This window comes from Pyrus communis, chromosome 15 (genome assembly GCF_041283825.1).
Source record: "Pyrus communis isolate YQ-2024b chromosome 15, ASM4128382v1, whole genome shotgun sequence".
Lineage (NCBI taxonomy): Eukaryota > Viridiplantae > Streptophyta > Magnoliopsida > Rosales > Rosaceae > Pyrus > Pyrus communis.
Genome location: NC_142579.1, coordinates 6,229,310 through 6,250,448, shown reverse-complemented (window position 1 = coordinate 6,250,448; position 21,139 = coordinate 6,229,310). Strand labels below are relative to the sequence as shown.

The 21,139-nt window shown below is 36.1% G+C and overlaps 1 protein-coding gene across 1 annotated transcript; it reads right to left on the bottom strand.

The window, feature by feature from the left end:
• Nucleotides 1-9,199: 9,199 nt before the first annotated feature.
• On the bottom strand, nucleotides 9,200-9,972 carry LOC148690440 (uncharacterized). Its single transcript, XM_088686576.1, has one exon. The coding sequence runs from the start codon at nucleotides 9,916-9,918 to the stop codon at nucleotides 9,433-9,435; it is 486 nt and encodes a 161-aa protein (XP_088542702.1). The 5' UTR covers nucleotides 9,919-9,972; the 3' UTR covers nucleotides 9,200-9,432.
• Between the last annotated feature and the right edge of the window lie 11,167 nt (nucleotides 9,973-21,139).

Here is a 21,139-nt window from a genome sequence, read left to right as displayed (position 1 = left end):
TATTTCCTTATTCCAGGTTTTAATGTAACTTGGCTTCTTCTGTCCAAAGTTATATTAACATTGGCATGATATCATATTTTATTTGTTCTTAGTGTCAAGTATTAAAATAGTCTTTACTGCCTGCTCTTAGCATTTTCGCATGAAAAACTAGAGGACAAAATTACTTGTATCGTTCGTTAATTTTGTTCCTCGCACCAACACGTTTCGATCCTTGATTTATATTACTTAAAAAATAATTATTAATTTAAAAAATACAAATTTATTTTCTACATTTGCATTGATAGATAAGATTTATTAGTTTTCTAGCATCATATTTTTCAACAAGTTCGTAACTATCTTTTACATTTGTGCTTCAGGATTCCAATGTACTACGTTTAAATTGTCAACTATTTTGATATATGATTTAAAGAGTTATTAAGTGATAAATTATTTTACTACGTTTAAATTGTCAACTATTTTGATATATGATTTAAGAGTTATTAAGTGATAAATTATTTTACGTACCCTCACATTCACGAGAAGAGTTTTTTCACCACCTAGAATTTATTTAATCCAAGTAAAATCCCACTAACAAACAATTTTACAAAACTTGGAAGTCTTTAGTGTCACAAATCACGTAATGCTCACGAAAGGAAAACTTATGGGGTGGTCAATTCCAGTGCATCATATCATATAAAATTTTATAGTATAATAGTAGCATACAAGCTTCCGAACTAGTTGAGTTTTGAATAGATGGATATGAATTAGTACTGAATTATGAGTACGAGGTACACAGATTTGAGACCCCAACCCACCCAGCGAAACTTTATCTTCAATAAACCTATTATTTCGTTTAGAAAGAAATATCATCCGCTAATATACATGCAGTAGATTGTCTTGTTGTTGGAGTCTTTCTTTTCAACTCATTGCGTCTTGAATTCAAACTCTCCTTCATTCTCTTAAGTGTAAATTAGTATACAATATCTTTAGTAATAACAAAAATGTACGAATTATAACATAATATCTTAAGTACTACTATCCAATTATATTCTTCTTTATTTGTAAATAAGAAATATTTGATTCGAATATCTTAGATATCGAGTTCGAAACTAATTTATATTTCATGAAAACTAAATATCAAGCTTTAATATAAATATATCGTTTTATAAAAATAAAAATAAAATATTATCATATAAAACAGAATTTGAGCGATATACATGCTCTCGACTAGTCAAATCACTATTAATGGTTGTACTATATATACATAAAACCAATTTTATGGTCTTTGACATTGATTCATTCATTCTACAACTAACAATTTGAGAAGGACTCTTGCTCCCACACCTACGCTTCGTTTTAGACCATTGAATTTGAATTCCCATTCCTTTAATCCAAGATTTATAAATGTTATAAAGTTATAAAACTTGCGGAGGCCAAGCAGATATGCTTGAATTGAAACACTTTATTTTTAATAAAATTTTCAACGTGCCTCTAACAGAAACATTTCTATTTCCAATGGCTATGTTTTAGACTTCTAGTTCCTAAAAAAATGAAAAGTTAAAACAAGGAAATTGTAGTAGTGGAGTTGTTGGCTATTTTTTTCTCATTAAACAAACTTATCATCACAAACCAATCCAATGGTACCAACTACCAATGTATTATGCGCATACAGCTTTTTGGTTTTTCCTTGGAATAATTAGTGTGTGTTTTGAACGGCGCAACTGGTGGAACTCATAAGTTCAACTCACCTACCTGTAAGCATTTGTTATATTACTGACTATCTAGAAGAAGAAAAACAGAAAGGCCTCTTTCAACTGCCAGATGGAAGAACCACCATGGGGTGGTCCTGTAGTTGAAGTGAGTTTTAGGCTCTTATTTTACATGGTTGAGTCAGAGTTAGATTCTTAGTACGTGTGAATCACATGTTGGTAACCAAGAGAGGTTGAAATGCATTTGTAGTCTTTCTGGTTCTCAAAATGGTGGACTGTCATAGTTTCGCCACCAACTAGTCTTTTTTATTTGTTTTGAAAAAAAAGTGCGAGATGGAAGAAATATATACTTAGTCTGTGGGGTTTATTATTTGGCAAGGGAAGTGAGGGTGGGACATCTTCCTTTCCATGAAAGCTCGGCATCCACTTTCCATGGAGTTGGCTGTTTCTTGTTGATTCAATTGAAAGATCAACAAACACACCGCCACAAAGCTTAATTGCTAAAAGTGACAGCCCAAGCTATTTAATTATGAATTGGAATAAGTTTGTGGCGCTACTCCTTTTCTCAACTACAATTTCAATCATGATTTGGTTGGGGTAAAGTCACATCATTTGTATTTCCAACAGTTGTACGCAGGATGTTTTGGTATTTGGAATTGGATCCTGTCGGGATTCTTTTGACCGAACTGCATGGGCTGTTGGATTATATTGTAATCCAACGACTACAAACAAGGAGTTCTTCTAAAGTTATAATAATTGTAGCCGTTGGATCAAAATCCAACGACCCATTTTGTTCAGTTAGGAGGATCCCGAGGCTTTGCCTCAGAGAGGATCTAATTCCTTGGTATTTAATTAATACAAGTTATGAGTTGACTTATTTTTAATTATGCTCTTTGCACTTCATGTAAATTTTTACTTTGTTTTATGCACTCATATAACGAGTTTCACATCATTCTATTTCATAGCTTAGTTGAAAGAGAAGTTAAATTTCACTTATACTGTAGTGCTCTTTGGCAAAAATACATATGGCATAGAAAGAGAGAAAAAAACACCGAATATTACACAAAATTTCATTCATGACAACCTTAAATGGCTTAATTGTCTAAAGATTGACATTAAATCTTATAATTTTGTTTTATCACAAAAAACGTTAGTAAAAATATCAGAGTCCTTGTAACATCATCGGGACTAATGCCTGTATCAATTTGGTTGACAGAATAGCATACCATGAGTAAGATAAATATCAACATTCCTAACCTTAGTAACATATATGAAAATAGTTCACTTCACTCAGTTGAACCCATCTATATATGAAATCCTCTATTTCTGTATGAACTTTGCAGTAAGTAGAGAGAGATGGGATAACTTGAGTGTTGCCTACGAAAAAACAATTTATGGGAGGCCATGATCATGCCAGGATTGGCAGCAACAAGGATCCTTTGTTTATTTCCTTAATGTGTCCTAGAGAGCAATTTTTCTTTGTTGACGTCTTAGAAAACAATTATACAAATAGTCAAATTGTATAGTTTTTAAGGAAAATTAATGAAATGGCTTAAAAACTTTGAGTTTTAATGATAAGAACAAAATAAAGCGTAAAGTGAATAGTATCAGGATTGACTTTTTAGTATAAAAATGTAGTTTTTTGTTAAAATGAACAATACCGGGAGTTTTTCGTTAAAATTCCTTAGGTTTTATCCCGACCCTCTCCTTTTCTTTTGGTCTCTTTTGGTCCTTTTGTTAATTTCCAAAGACACCCAAGGCTAAATCCATGAACTTATAGGACATAGGATTGATTAGGCAGGGTAATAGCCCACACCTGATGGGCCTAAACATCTATTAGGTCTTGTTTGGCAGCCTGTATAATACACCGGATAGGATAAATAGTACGAATGAAGGTGTTAGGTGCAATTTTGTACTAAATAGTACCCGGATTAATTAAATTGGCCCCACACGTTTTATACGGTGTACGCCCGCTAAATTATCCTCCCAAAATCGTCTGTATTTATTAGTCGAGTAGTTTCGCTTCCTCTGCTCTTTCCTTCCCGTCTCGCATTGCACCCTGTGTCTTCTTCTCCTCCTCCTCATCCTCTCCCTGCTCCTGCCAAAACCAACCCATCTTCGTTTTCCCCAATTTCTCTATCCAACCCCACCTGCAAATTTCTTCTTCTCTCTTTGTTCCGCCCAAACCTCTTTCGTTTTCCCCAATTTTGCTATCCAATCCCACCTGCAAATTTCTTCTTCTTCTCTATCTGTTCCGCCCAAACCCAATCCTTTTCGTTTTCCCCAATTTTGCCATCCAACTCCACCTACAAATTTCCCACCTGCAAATTTCTTCTTCTTCTCTATCTGCTCCGCCTAAACCCAACCCCTTTTCGTTTTCCCCAATTTTGGTTTTGGCTGGATGACGAAAATTATGAACAATTTCGTTGAATGATATTAAAATTTTACTTCTTTATTCCTATCTATTTGTCCAATCCAATTCCCTCTGCAACATTTAGACAACTGTAATCGAGTGGGGGACCTAGGAGTGGAGCTGAACTTCTGGAATTGCGCTCCATGTTTGCTGCTCTCACTGGGTTGGTGTACTTCCTCAACAATTCTCTCACAATTGAGTTTCGTTGGGTTGGATTGAAATTTGGGTTTGATAATTGAGAGAAAAAAAAAAAACTAAATTAACAGTGTTAATTTTGTTGATTTTTTAACCTGTGATGTTTAGCAGCGTTTCCATTAATCATCAATTATAGTTTCAAGTTCTATAATCCAGCACATTATCGAGAACACAGTATAAATAATACGGTTGTTAGTTTGATATTGCACCAAACGTCCGACTAATTTAGTCAGTACTATCCGATGACTATTTATCATATCCGACTGAAATAGTCAGTACTGTCCGACCTGCCAAATGAAGCTTTACACGGTTGGAGAATTCAAATCATTCTCGCGTACCCAATGGCTTTCACTGAAAGGGTGTCATGCAACAATTTTTCAACACTTTAGTGGGCGGAGATTTCTACATTCCAAGTAATTAACATCAAGTTAACAAGAATTGAGGAATGAGCTACAAATGTTAGGTATAGAAGATTATAAATGTATTTTATGAGCATTATAAATGCACGTGAGAAGATTTTTCAAATCACTATTTGGTATGAGTCATTAACAAATCTCTCAAACATGTTTTTGTAATGATGCCATATAAAAGCCTTTAGACCAAACATAGCCTAAAGTAAATGCCCTATAAATCTTTAATATTTAGATGTATTTTCCAGTCATATTTCTAATGAACAAACGGAAAACAGAAAGAAGAATATAACATATTAGATTAAGATATAAATTAGAATTAAGATAGGTTCAGAGTTCCGATTAATCTATAATAAGACAAACTAACTAACCCCAATAGATTCCATTCGCGTTCATATATATATATATATATATATATATATATATATTATGGGCTAACTACATGAAAGAATCGAATCATTGATCCATCACCCTAAACGATATTAATGTCTTGATTGTATGCATATGTATAGTCCTCCAACCAACGTGATGCATGAGAGATATATCGATCAAAAACAGCAGACAAAAATCTATCGTTGATGCATGCATGCATGATGGATGCATGCACTTCCAAACCATGCATATGGTATATAGATGTTAATCATAAGCAACATGCTGCACTTCCAATTTATTATTATTTTTAACCTATATGTATGTCAACATTATACTATTTGGATTTATCCGGAAATCGATGGCAAAAGGTAACCATTTTGTTGTTCAGAAGGCTAGCAGGTTCATGTAAACTATGAAGAACTCACTGTATCTTGCAGAAGAAGAAAGAAAGAGATAGAGAGAGAAGTAGAGATTTAGAGAGAGAGAGAGAGAATATTCAATTTATTAATGATTCACTAGCTCAGTACAAGGTGGTTACACATACTGGTTATATACCAGACTAGGTAGCTTACTAACTAAGCCACACACTCAACTCACAATCTATTGACATTTGTCATTCTATCTAACCATTGAATCATAAGCTCATAACAAACATATGACAGCCTATATTATTCTTATCAGTTCATCCATCTGCTCCATCATTAAGGCTTATCATGTAATCACGTTGGGGTTTCTCATTCTTTATTTTATAATTAAAATTTCATTCGGTAGGCAACGTGATATGAAAACATGAACTGCTTAATTTTTTTTTTTCCCTCAATTAAGTTTCCCACATAATTCTTGATAAATTTTGTGGGGTCAATCATGGTCCACCACTAATATTATCGATATTGTTCAAATTTAACCATGTTTTATACAAAAGGTCTCGGTAATAATAAGAGTGAAAACTCCCATATATTAATTGTATATTGTTTTATCATATCATCGATGTATGATCCTATTCTCCGATATTTCTTTGTTCAATACAAACGCAATTTTGCTAGCTCTTTCCAAATCACACAGAGATCTGGCACATAATAAAGTGTGTTGGGAATATAATTGTTTTTCTAATGTATTGAATTGGTTATATATAGTTATAGAATACTTTTGGTGTACCTGAAGCCGCCACGTAGTAAATATCACCAAGATATAATATATGTATTGTTGTACCACTTGTATGATTGTGTAAATTCTCAGTAAAGTATGTATAAGAACGCTATGAGATCTACAAGATCCTTTCTTATATAATTGTATTACTTGTAAGTCATTCTCTCTCTTTCTTCTCATGCCACACTATCTCTACGTTCTCTCCAAATTTTAGTCCGCACATATAGTTGTGATTTTAATAAGTATTTTATTCTAGGAGTGAGACATATCAATTTTATTGTCCATCTATATTACAACATGTTCGATGAATTCCTCAAACAGTTGGTAGGCACAGCTTCATAACAACAACTAAGCTTTTGAGGGATAAATTATTAAAGTTATGGGAGATTTTGGACCAAGAAAAGAGTAAAGAGAAATGCCTTGAGGTTAGGCGCTAAGAGAGGAGAAAATGGCTGAAGAATTTATAGTGATGAAGATTGTGTGAAGGAAGAAGAAGACTATTCTTAAGTATTGCATTTTTCTCTGAAATCTCGGTTTGGCTATAGCCCAACCCAACCAAGGGTGGATTTGTCTTTGTATTACAGCACACACAAAAATTTACGTATATATGACTGTAATTAAAATTAAAAAAAAAAAATGTTAAGAATATCATATTTTTGTACCACGTTGGTATACCATTTGACATGACAAGTGATGCGTACATGTTATGTGATTAACAAATCTATTTATTGGATGATGGTTGTATGCAGGGACAGATGGAAATAGGGACCAAGGTGGTCCTAGGACCACACAGAGTCCTAAAAATATCCGTGTGAATGTCTTATAAGGATTCTCCGAATGTTTTGTACGGGTATCTTTTGCGCCCATTAAGTGTTTGATATGATGCTTGCTAGGCATATCTTGACAAGTTGCGTCGACAACACTTGACAAATTATCTCTATCATTAGATTGCTTCGACATATGCACAACATGATTTGGCTAACAACAAGAAGACGACAAAGTGTTCGATAAAATGCCTTAGTGAATAAAGTAAATATTTTTTTTGTGTGCTTCACGCACTATTCTTATATAAAAAACATGTATTTAACAATAGAACCCCCAAAGTTCAAATTCAGGATTCGCCACTGATTGTATGCATCACTTGTCACATGAAATGATACAAGTATATAGTTTAATTATGTAATCTCTCTAGCATTACTCTTAATATAATATTTGTGTGTCGTGCGAAAGGTATTAGAAATTGGAAAGGGATCCTCTCCGGATCCCCTCCTCCTAATCCACCAAGTCCGGGGATTCGGGCTATTGAAATTTGATCCGGCTAAAGTTATTATAACTTTTAAAGTGAACCCCTATTTGTAGCCGTTGAATCAAATTTCATGATCTGGATCCCCAAACTTAATGGATTAAGAGGAAGGAATCCGGAGAGCATCACTTTCCTTAGAAATTGAAGTTTACCACGTACCGTACGTCTCCTTTTTCTAAAATGCAAGTAATGGTACTACAAGTACTATGAAAGTTTAAACCCATGGGAGTTGGCAAGTTGGTACGATTGTCGATCCTATTGAATACATTTTGTTAATCTACATCCTTACCCTGCCAGCTACTTAAGAATTTGAACTTTCCAACGCATTTGTGGAATCTGGAAATTGCCACGAATTTGGACCGGATGGTCATGTTTTACTAGCTGTCACAGAAGCTTTTCTATTTGTGATTTTTATATTAAAACAGAAGGAAAATATGGATCAAATTAATCAAACCCCGATAAAGTGTGCAATGACCGTGGGAATGCGCACGCAGCTGACCATTGGAATTTGAATTTATATCCTTGAAGAAATTTCGTGGATGGAGCTTAATTAGGGTTAATTAGCAAATATAATTAATGCGATTCTGTGAACTAGCAACCAAGTCATGCCAGTTTGTTTCCTTCTTGTTACATATGAAAATTTTGTCTTATCATCATGCATGCAGACACAAAATTCACCAACTTCGATATGAACACCATAACAACAAAATACCATGGAGAATCAAATCTAAAATGAGCCTTTTTTTCTGAATTCCCAAAATTATTGCAGCAATATAAAGTGAATCTTCTGCTAGAGTGTTTTTAATAATCAATCAGTCTAGCTATATTTCAATATAAGCATTGATCAAATTGATCCTTATTTGAATGCGTGATTCATAATTTCATATGACCATGGACATAGCTAATGAAAGCTCAGTGAGGGCATATGGCCCCATTCAAGTGATTCATCTATTAAGTTGTAGACTACAATTATATAATACATATGCGTTATCTTTGGAAAAAAATATATGTATCTAATATCCAACATACTTTCATACTGCATATACTCCATATTAAATATTGTATGAGCAAAAATGCGCTTGTTTTGTCATTCAAACTGAAAAACCTCTCCCGCGTAATTGTGTATTAATATTTTTCTGATCACTTTGCCACTTTCCACTATTACACTGAAAATTTTGTAACATTGGAATTGTGATGCATCATCATTTGAAATCATCCCTATTAACATATTAGGTATAAGCCATACTATAATAAGGTTTTCTTAGTTGATTTTCGGGTTGCCCCCACTAAAAGAAATTCCTAACTCCGTCCCTGCATATGACTATATACAAATATCCTTCTGACATTAACTTAAAGACTTAGCTATATTGCAGGGATATGAGGATATGATTATAAACATTGATAACGTGAATTCTTGTATGGAGTCGTACGTAATTGATTCTGGTATAATCGATCATGTGCTAGCATAAATATTGCCTAATTACTTTGTCAATATAACATTACTCTATAATATAGGATCTTAATTAAATGGACAACCTGAACCTCATGCTGCTTGAATGTCCTATATATGAAGCAGCTTAAGCGGATCTTTGTTATGTTGTTAAATTTTAATTAGTTCTCTTGACGATGTTTATGACTCTTAGTAATCCAGAATTAAGAGCTAAATCATAAATTCCAAGGCTAATTAAACATGTATAATCTCACGATACATAATATTTAAACATATATATAGGCTGTGGTAGATATGCACAAATTAATAGTACAATCTTTGATTTCTTTCCTTTTGTCAGCTTTCTGATTCAAAAATTGTGATCAGGAGTCTGCTACGTACATTCTAATCTATCAAGAAACAAGAAAAAAACAACAATAAAAAAAAAAAAATAATAATAATTTGGCCTTCAAAGTTCAAAGCACCCTATTAGGAACCCTGATCTCTCTCACAGTCCTAGAGTGCATCAAACCCTCTTCCCTCCGCTTACTTATGGGACGAAGCAACTTTGTCCAAAACCGACTCTTCTTCTTCTCTTCACTTCCCATCTCCCTCTTTCGTCTCGGAAAATAATTCACCAGCGACCTACTTTTACTAAGCACATTATTTTCACCGCTCAACAACCAAGATATCGAACCCTTTTGATCGTAACCTGGCGCGGGAGATGAAGAAGAAGAAGCTGAAGAGGACGAGTAGTACGACGATAAAGAAGAAGTCGTAGAAGGAGAAGCGGAAAAATTTCTATGCAAGTAGGGGACAGAATAAGTTGAGAGCTTGTGAGCAACTCGTTCTAGCTTTTCCTTCAAGCACAAGGAGCAAACGCCGGGCGATTGTTGGTGTTTCGGGTGCCTCTTGCAAGCGACATCGGTCTTGTTTTTGGACGATCTTCTGAGCTTTTCCATTTGTGACTGGTTTGCAGTAGCAATGGGGGTTTTTTTTGTGGGAGATTTATAGAGGAAATAAGTAAAGAGCTATTGTGTTTTGGTGTGTTTCCATGTTAGTTCATGCGAGCTTCTTGGGGTTTTCTATGATGCCTTTTTTGACGGGTTGTGGGGTTTGAAAAAGTTGGATATTGAGGACCAAATGAAGAGCTGTGATTGATGGGAGGGTGGGGAGGGTCCACTTGGGATTGGAGTCGGTGGCTGTGATCGTCGGGACTTGGGATAGATTATGTGTGGAAATGTCGACTGGAAAAAATAGAGAGATAAAAAGTGGAATTTTCCAAGCTTTCTGTGGGGGGCCCGGGGGCGGCGTGGAAAGGAAAACTGGAGGCGTGGACGGGATCAAACTAGGATACGACGACGTTATTGATGTAGGGAATGTTTATTTTTTGGTCAATATGGTATAGGGAATATGTTAGTAAAAGTATTTTAGAAGGAAAATTCGTGTTTTTTACTCAAATGTCTTCCAACAAAAAAACAAAAAAACAAAACATAGTCTTATTATGTTGAAGTTCTATTGTTTTCATTGACCAATACAATTAGTAATTAATTATATATACGAATTAAGTTTTCATATACCACTTAAGCAGCCAACTTATCAATTTCTATCCAATGAAGTAGTAGTATTTTCTTCAATTTGAATGGAGTTATTATTAGTGGATTAAAGCATTTCCAAAAGATTATAATCTTTCATTAAAAAGGATGAAATAAAGACAGGTTAATACGATAAGTAAATGGGGGTGGGTGGGATAGCTTAGCAATATAATTTTAACATAATATTCTAATTTACACTCTAATCCTAATGGCCAATGATCCAGCTTTTACAGACTACACATGGGTTCAAAACTTCAAATCGCGTGGTGGTTGTATGAAGAAAACCAGTATGTCACGTCCCGGCTTGGGTCTCCATCACATCTCGAACTCGATTCTACTATAGCACGATATTGTCCACTTTAGGCCCTGATCACGCCCTTACGGTTTTGTTTTTGGGAACTCACACGAGAACTTCCCAGTGGGTCACCCATCATAGGATTGCTTTCGCGCGAACTCGCTTAACTTCGGAGTTCCTACGGAACCCGAAGCCAGTGAGCTCCCAAAAGGCCCCGTGCTAGGTAGGGATGAGAATATACATATAAGGATCACTCCCCTGGGCGATGTGGGATCTTACAAGTATGTTCTCATTTGTTTAGACATATGAAAAATGTGATCAACAAAAACATAGTGGTTAGCTGTTTGGTTTCTATTTTTATTCTTTTTTTCTTGTGGTACAAGTAAAGGTCTAACTTGATAAATTAACTGGTAATTTATTTTTGTGCTCATGAACTAAACTCAATGAGTGCTTGTATAAATAAATTGAGCTAATTGATTGAACTAAATTGACAAGTGGTTTGTAACTCAGTTGATTAAGAATATTCACCTTTGGACTTGGAGTTCCTTGTTCAAATTCCTCTCCTATGATTTAATGTAGATTATTCTATCAAAAGTTTGAATCTCCTTATTCGTTAATTTAAAAAAAAATTGAGTACTAGCTTGCAAGGCTGTTTGATCGATCCCTCTTTCCATGCCTACTTCACTCCAAGTGGAAACGCAGCACTAGAAACCAGCTTAGCATATTGACCCAGAAACACAAAATAAAAAATAAAAATAAACCAGCCTAGCTGCTCCTTAGAAAATTATATAATTAACATGCAAGCATTGCATTATTTGAGAGCGGAGACTTGATATAGTTAATATATTAAAGAAAGTGGGCCAAAAACAAGTATGAACAGTAGGATTTCTTATACTCAGTCTCAACTTGGAGTGGGAACAGAATTATGCATGTCAATCTGTGAGAATTAAAGCCATAAACCAGGGTTGGGATGTTGGTGAGGCATCAGCTTTTGGTCTAATAAATCTGTGACAGTGATTTTTTATTCAATAGCACGCGGAAAACCAGGTCCTTGACAGTGGATTGGATTCCTTCCAGCCAGGAAAATCCCATTCACATTCCCATTCTCGTGCATATTATATCATAAGATGTGCTTCTCCTGTTCTAACTCGTCTTCAATAAGTTTGAACTATTTAGTAGTACGGAAAATGAAAAATCAAAATTGAATTGAGAAAATATTATTTTTTTCTCAACTGCCAATCTAATAGATGAAAAGTTAGACTACTCAGTAACCAAATTACTGAAGACAAACCCCCTGCTCTCATCATTTTCTTTTTTTGGTTGTTGTTTGGGCTTGAAATCTTGGGTTCGGGCTGAGTTGGTGGAAGTCAACTCAGAAAGGAGGTTGTGAACTTCGACTTAGTAGTGCAGTGCTAATGGAGTGGTCGAATCCTAGACAAAGTAGGATTGTTTGAGGATTAGGATTGACTTTTGGATGAGATTTGAATTAATTACTTAAGAATCATTATTGGTTTCTAGATGAAATATGAATCAATCGCATAATAAGTCTGGGTTCTAAACCCTAGTTCAAGTTGAGGAAGGCGAGACTCGACGGTGGTAGGGTTTTGGTGGAGAATGATTTGTGAGGAAATTGAAAATAATGCTAAGGAATTGCAATGCTATCATACACTCCACCTTGAGCATCACGAAATTTATTCCAATAAATATAAGAGATCATGCAACAAGAAAAGGACTTTCAACTCAACACATAAATCAACGCTTTATGCAAAACCCTTTCACACCCTATTGTGAAATTGACGTACTAACCGTTAACACAAATTTTGACTGGATAGACGGGTTTGGGTTAGTAGCCAACAGATGACGATTGATTGGATAGATGGGGTTTTCCACAAACAACCAGTGAAGGCGATCAACTGGATAGATGAGGTAGCACTAAAGGATTGGAATTGTTTTAATTGGATATAGAATCAATATTTCTCAATGGGGTGTTAGAAGAAGAGGTTTATGTTGAACAACCAAAGGGTTTCCAAATTAAAAATGTAGAAGATAAGGTGTATAGGTTGAAGAAGGCTCTATATGGGCTAAAATAGGCACCTAGAGCATGGTACGGTGAAATAGATTCTTACTTCGCTAAAATTGGGTTCTAGAGAATCTCTAGTGAAGCTACCTTGTATGCCAAGAAACAAGGAAACTCTGATATTCTCATTGTGTCTGTGTATGTTGATGATGTGGTGTTCATAGGAAACAACGAAGGAATGCTCACTGAGTTCAAAAATGATATGATGAAACATTAGGAGATGTCTGATTTGAGACTATTACATCATTTCCTTGGTTTAGGAGTTGTGCAAAATGATAGTAGGATCTTCATTCATCAAATGAAGTATGCCAAGACCTTACTACAGAAGTTTGGACTAAAAGATTGTAAATCTGTATGCACTCCACCGGTGTTAAATGCAAAGTTAATTAAGCCAAGATGATGGAACTGAGGTTGTGGATCAAAGTTTATACAGAAGCATTGTGGGTAGCCTACTCTACTTGACAACAACAAGAACAAACATCATGTATGTTGCAAGCCTACTCTTTAGGTTCATGCATTGTCCAACAAAAACTCATCTAGGAACTGCAAAGAGGTTTTAAGATATGTGCATGGCACAATTAACTATGGGATCTACTCTTAGAAAGGACAATATTCAATTCTAATTGGGGGAGGCAATGAAGATGATTTAAAGAGAGCCTTAGGGTATGCTTTTTCCTTTGGATCAGGTGCGTTCTCGTGGGCTTCTGTCAAGCAACAAAAAGTTGCACTAACAATTGCAGAAGCTAAATATATAGCTGCTGCAGAAGCAACATCTCAAGCCATTTGGCTCAGATTTGTGCTGAAGGATTTTGGTGAAGTTCAATTGGAACCTACGTCACCGCTGTATGACAATATGTCAGCAATTGTAATGACAAAAAACGTTGTGTCCCATCACAGAACAAGGCACACCAAAAGGAAGTACCATTTCATCTGAGACGCTATGTAGTAGAAAGTAACTACTCTAGGCACATCAAAAAGCCCACTACTGCAAAATTGAAGATCAAGTGATTGATATCTTCACCAAACCATTGCCTAAAGAAAGATTCACATATCTCAAAGATCTACTTAGTATCCAGGCCAGAAACAACTTAAAAGGGAGTATTGGAATATAAGCTGCTTGCATCCTTGAAGGTTTGAAGACATGACCAAATGTGGATGAAGAATGTAACGGCTAGTTTTTTTTTTCATTTAAACTGTAACGACTAGTTTTTGTTGATAAGAACAACATGTACAATCCTAGTCATCCAAAAGAAGATGTAAGACTAGGATTAGAATTAGTTTAGGGCTGTGATTTACATATCCAGTTGTCCATTAGTATTCCCTGCAATTTTGATAAGAATGCAGAAGAATGTTGATGATGAATGTTGAATGAATGCACCAATCTAGCATTAATGTTTTGTAGATTGCAATATTGAAAATTTCTTGTGTTTTGTTGTTTCTTTTACATCATTCTTCTCCCAAAATATCCAAATTGTACATTATTTACCTGTTGGAAGTTGATGATTGGATTATTACTTAAGCGTTGATAAACGTGCTCATTTCTATTGGTGACACATCGTTTAGTTTGTAAATTTTGTCTACAAATTTAGTGTCCCTAACATTACCCTTACCAATCAATTATTTAGCTAAGGAGTGTGAGCTATAATTGTTTCTTTCCTCTAAAATAATGGGTAAGAACATGCCCTTCTCTACTGATGAGCGGATTTTATAGTATATATTTAACCCTATTCTTAGTATATTTTTGTTAATATTTTGGAAGAATTTTGATACTTTGAATTGTATTTCTAATTTAGGACTTTCGACTTCCTCTGGAGCAAAACATAATCAAATGGACGAATTTTGGAGTAATTCCAGTTGGAGGATGTTTGTGAGTCACTTGGCTTGATCGTGTCAAAATATTAGAATTTTCTACCAAGCGGTTATTTTCTGGCGATAAAATAAAGGAGCAATGCGCAGTGCTGGAATAGTAATATTTTGGGCTTGAATTGCATTTTTGAAGTCCAAGATGACCTCGGATGGGTTTATGGCCTTATGGAGATGTGTTCAAAACATCCCGATCTTTAAAACAAGCCATTATGGGCCGATCTTTAAAACGTGGCTGGACAGTTCCCTTGCAGTTTTTCCTAGTTTAATTAGGATTTTATTTTCTAAGTATTTTATTTTACTATTTACTTCCCTAGTTGGAAGAAGAGACCTATATTTTTGGGTTTGTAGGGGGCTCAGCAATTATATGGCTGGGCCATTCTTAGTTTGAGAGGGGCTTTCTTTGATGAAATTTTGGAGACAGAGAATGATTGCTAGGGTTCTTGGATATTTTCTACTTTAAGGTGTTTTCATTCATTTTATTCTTAATAATATTTTCTATGATTTCAATTATGATTATGCGTAACTAATTCCTTTTGCTAGGGTTAGGCCATGAACCTTAGCATGAATATGTAATTTTATTAATTTGCTTATGAATGAATGCATGCTTGCTTTAATTATTAATCACCACGATTAAAACTATCCATATATTTTAATGATTGATCACCATTAGGGTATTTAGACAAGTTATTTGATGCAATTTATGTTGGAACATCACCCTGAAATTGAGGAGGGCTTCTTGTGATTAGTAATTGTAAGTTCACTTAAGGCGAACATCACGCTCTTAAGGGTTGCATGGTTTTTCAAAGGGTTTTCACGAAGTTTAATGAGTCTTGTATGTTTATATTTGATCTGAACATCATAGACGGATTGCATGTTAGATATACGTTTTCGCTTGAATATCACAAGGAAAATATGCGTTAGGAAAACCTAACCTTCAAAGCATGGATGTGGAAATTCATAAGTAATTGATAGAATTGCATAGGATTGTAACGGTGATGGCTAAACCCTAGTCTTTCCCTAAATTGTTTTAATTAAAAAACGTTTTCCTGTTTGCTGCCTTTATTTTCTAACTTCTAGGTTTCTTTAAATTGTTAAATCAATATTTTCAAACTCAAAAATCTCAAATCTTTGATAAAAATCTGTTTTAATAGTTAATTAAGAGTTGATTTAATTACGAATTAGTCAAACAATCTTTGGGGACAACGACCTTGCATGTTCAATTATACTACGATTACCTTGTATTCTTGCAAGTATTTTCAGTGATTTTAACCCTATTTGCGTAGGTAAAAAAATCCTATCATCTACACCATTCTTTTTCCCTGCATCTCTCTTTCTAAAAATGGTACATATTTTTTTACCATTTTCCTTACATTAACAAACATGGGATGATGATTTTCATTCTCAATTCTTTAGTGTATTATGCATACCAGTTGCTTGTTTTTCTTTTAGAAATTCTTAGTGGGAGTAAATTTGGGAAGGGTGCTAAGAAATAGGTATGATTAGAGCACTATATACCCTTCTTCAAAACTCAAGCTGCTGGGTGCGTGTCAAATTAGTATTAATACTGATAAACACTTGAGCGATATGGAATTTGCTTGACAGGAGGAAAAAAAGAGAAGTTATTTATTCAATTTCCTCATTTTGGCCATCGGCGAAGTAATCAAACTACTGCAACGGAAAAGAGAGAGTTGGAAGCTCAACGTCAGAGACTAGTGCTCCAGAGAAGGGATCTTCATAGAATTCCATCGAACAATGTGCTATTTTCCATGTTGAACTCATGTGAATTGACAAGGTATCTAAGTTTATGTTACTTGTATGGAACTTTTTGGTAATCTTTTGAATGAATACACTAGATATGATGGATTGTATTGTTATGAAGGGAATACAAAATTTTTTATCTTATGACTTAATTCCTTGATTGCCTTTGCCCTAGATGAATCTATGTTTTGACAAAAACAAAAGGTGTGATTCTGAAACCATTGGAAGAAGCTATATATGAAACATGCAACTCATTGAAAACTAAACCACAAGAAACAGCTACACGTTGTCAATTTGAACCATGACAACATGCAAAAGTGGTGTCGTTCCCCTATGCCTGTTGTTGTCTATAGTTTTTAACAACACTCTATCTCACCTTTTTGAAGGGGTAAAAAGTGGAGGAAACAATAAGACAGTTGGAATTTGGATGATTAATCTTAGAGGTTCTAATTAAAGAAGGAAGTGACAAAAATTACAATAAGACAATTGGAATTTGGATGATTAATCTTAGAGGTCCTGATTAAAGAAGGAAGTGACAAAATTTAAGGTTGGTAAGTGTGAACCAATGAGAGAGATGTATTTAACTAGCGCAGAGCTAGGCTCTCTCAGTATATACAAATTGACCCTTTGATATATCATGACTTGTCCTACAAGTAAACTATACACATTAATACTAAAAATACAACATTTGTGAAGGGGAAAAATGTTAACTTCACACCTACCTAGAGGATGCCTTCTGAAGCCTCAAACTTTTATAACAAGCCAACAAATTAAATTAGATAAGAAGATTAGGCCCTAAAATGTTTGCTTAACATTGTTGGCTAGCTATATATAGATATGATGATAAATGAAACCGTGTGTTAGGTATTTCAACCATTAACTTTTTTTGTTATATGAATACATTTACGGTTAATTGCAAGTGTGAAAAAATGAAAAACATGCATCGATAATGCCATGAAATGAAACTGATCTTATTCTTAGACAGATGCATCCTGCAACTGCATCCTAAAATATATTTATATATGCATACTCCACACAGTCCTTCACTATCAGTATACGACAAATACTGATTGAATCAGTTTTTCAAAGCTTAAGCAATGTCGTCTAGCAAAGCAATTATTTTCTTTCTTGTTGTTGCTATGGCTGCAGGCACAGCCTTAACTTTCACCATGAAAATGAAGCCCATTCCCTTCGTCCAAAACCACACCTTTGTCCATGCAAAAAATGTCGACATTTCTAAAGCTCGGGCAATAACTATGTCTTCCTCATTTTGCCAAAACACAAGTGGTATAACGGCCCTCATAAAGAGTTCATTTAGTGGCTTTTTTACGTGGAGCTCTAGATTGGGACGCCCCCTAGTTAGGGCCAACATGGCCATTGACACAGGGAGCGACCTCACCTGGGTGCAATCCGCAGATTGCACCAAGTGTTTCCTCGTAGCTCTGCCAAATTACTATGGGAAAAAATCAGCTACCTATAGAGCCATGTCTCATCATCATCTACTCTATTCTGATCCTTCTCTTTTTGGTCTTAACGACACCTGTACGTATAAGGTTAGCTACTTAGGCAAACATTTGGAGGCAGGGCAGAGTAGCAGTGGCCAGTTTGGATGGGACGTATTCACCTTCAAATCTAAAATTCGTGGGCAACATGAGCAGCAACAACGGGTCACAAACATTGCGTTTGGTAGCGGGATGGTGAACCATTTTGATATTGGGCTTGAAAGTCTAGAAGGGAACCTGATCACAGGGATTCCAGGACTAGCCTACATGTAGCCTAGTAGCTTCTTGAAACAACTGAGGAATTTCACCCTCGAAAGATTTTCTTATTGCCTTCCACTAGATGTTGAATCAGCCAATAAAACACTTATACACTTCAGTAAAGCTGCACAAATTTCTGGTCCTAACGTGCAAACCACACCAATTTTGGGGCACGGCCGACATATTGCAATTGAAGGGTATCAGTTTGAATGGGGGACTACTCCCAATAGATCCAAAGTTGTTCGCGAAGCCAGTACGTGCAACGGTTATTGATTAAGGAATAGAGCGCAGCTTCATCATTGCCAAATGCTATGTTGTCCTGGAACGAGCTGTGATAAGTCACTTCCAAGATGCCTACGGATGGAAGCCTATGAAAAACACTAGCAAATGTGTAGATTCTGACTTGTGCTGCAAGATACACCTAGGAGGAAGGTATAAATTTCCAAAACTAACACTGCATTTTGAAAATGCATATATCGACTTGGATAGGCGTAGCACATTCAAAGAGTACACTCGAGAAAATCAATTCTGCATGACAATTCTTCCCATAGATGACAATATGCAGATTAATGTACTCGGAGCCTATCAACAGGCAAATCACAGGTTTTTGTTTGATGTGGCTGATTTGAAATTATCCTTTGCTGCTGAAAGTTGTTGATCACTAGTAGTAGTAGTAGTAGTAGCTCTCTGACTAGTTTATGTGTGTCATGTCCATTTATTGGACCACATGATAAGTAGTGTAATAAAATTTTATTAATCATCGATCACATGGAATAACACCTTTTATTTCCTTTCCAGCTTGTTAAATTTATAGGTTGTTTGTTACGAATTGTTAAAAGTTGTGCCAGACACAGATTTATTGGCAAATTAAACTTCATGATTAATTGATTAATGTGGAGAGCTGGGCTCCCCTGAATTATTGCAGTCTCGTCATTTGATCACCTAAGCAAACTAATAGTTTGCATCGATGCAGTACTGTTGAAGAGATTAATGGGGTTTGATAGTGTCTTAAGCTAATTTGGACGATTAGAAAGTAGGAACACGTTTGTTGATGGTCTTTATTTGTCAAGAAATATTCATCCTGTCAGCTGAAAGCCGTCAACAAACGCATTCTTGACACCTCTAACATAGTAATTAGAGGCAAACATATGAAATTTTAACAAAGATTAAGCTACCAAGCTATCTAGCCTTACTCAAATCATAATAAGATTCATATTAGAACAAAATGAGCTTTCACACCAGCCATTTTAATTACTCTCTAATATACAAGTTAAGTAATAAGAACGGGAGGCGCTGAACAACAAATTTTGGTCAGCAAAGCCCTTAGAGGTATACCATTTGTTTGTGTTAGCGAGATTCCATCATCTCCACATATCTCTCCTCAATCCTCTTGATTGCGTTAAATTTAGAATGATTGTATAGGGTTGACTTGGTGTTTTCAATTGTAATAAATTATTGTATCAAATATGTTCTTTATATCTTGTAATTCTGGAATGAATGAAATATAGGAAAATCATTATTCTACATGGTATCACCTAGGTCTAGGCTCCTTCTTCTCGAAAAACCCTAGCCGATCCCTGCCTCCTTCTTCTCGAAAAACCCTAGCCTATCCTTGCCTCTTCTCCCATGGCTACCTTCGGCCCTAGTATTGCTAGCTTCCTGAAATTAGATGAAGACAATTATCCTGAATGGCTTCGCCAGATGAAACCATTCCTTATTGGCCAAGGACTCTACAAGTTTGTTGATGGCTCTCACCCAAAACCTTCAGCTACCATTCTTGCCGTGCCCCCCACCCCTCCTTCCCCCACCGATGCTCCTGCTGCTACTGTTCCTAATCCGGCTTTGCTCCCATGGATTCAACAAGACCAACTTGTGGTCAGTTACATCACTACTACGCTGACCAAGCCCATTATTTCTCTTACCATTGGTTGCGAGACAGCCCAGGCCATCTGGGAATGTCTTCATCATCATTTTTCCCAAACTTCCATTGCTAGCTCCGCCTCACTTCAGTTTCAACTCCTCGACCTCACAAAAAGAACCAAATCTCTTAATGAATACTTGCTTCAAGTCAAACACATTGCTGACTCCTTGGTTGCCATCAACAAACCTGTGGATCCTGAGTATTTAGTCACTCTCACTCTTCGCGGCCTTGGTCCAGAATATCTCATGCTTCGAACCGCCATTCTTCAAGGTTCTTCCCTTCCAACCTTCACTGAACTTCGCTCTCGCATCCTCGCATTTGAAGCCCAAGACCCCAACTTCAACGCATCATCTCCATCCTCCCATGCTCTCTTTCATAACCACCTTCCACCATCGGCTCCTCAAAACCCAGCCCCACCTCAACATTTCCCGGGACATAAGCCTCATAATCCCAAGGGTTTCCATCGAAACCATACTGGACGTGGTAACTACCGTAACAACCGGATTTCTCACCGCCGGTACAACAATAATCATGGCTTCTCTCTTCCCCCGGCGCAAGGTCAGCAACCATGGCTTCCCCGCCCCCCTCCTTGGTCTGCTTCAACTAATGGACTGTTGGGCCCTCCTCCTACCTGGTGTCCCAATTGCAAAACCAATCAACACAACCAGGCTCACTGCCCGCACCGGTACACCGGCCCTGCTCAGTTCCCTCCTTTCGCTGGTACACATATGGCTCAAGCCACGGCTGCGGCCGATCCCGTTTGGTATCCTGATACCGACGCCACTCATCACATGACAGGTTCCGGCACATCCCTTCAAAACTCGTATCCCTCCAATGGTAATCAAAATGTATTTATGGGTAATGGAGATTCCATGCATGTTACCCACACCGGTACTCTTCCTTTTTCTTTG

What these genes read in the sequence shown, in the direction of transcription:
- LOC148690440 (XM_088686576.1), bottom strand. Translation starts at nt 9,918, where the DNA reads ATGGAAAAGCTCAGAAGATCGTCCAAAAACAAGACCGATGTCGCTTGC.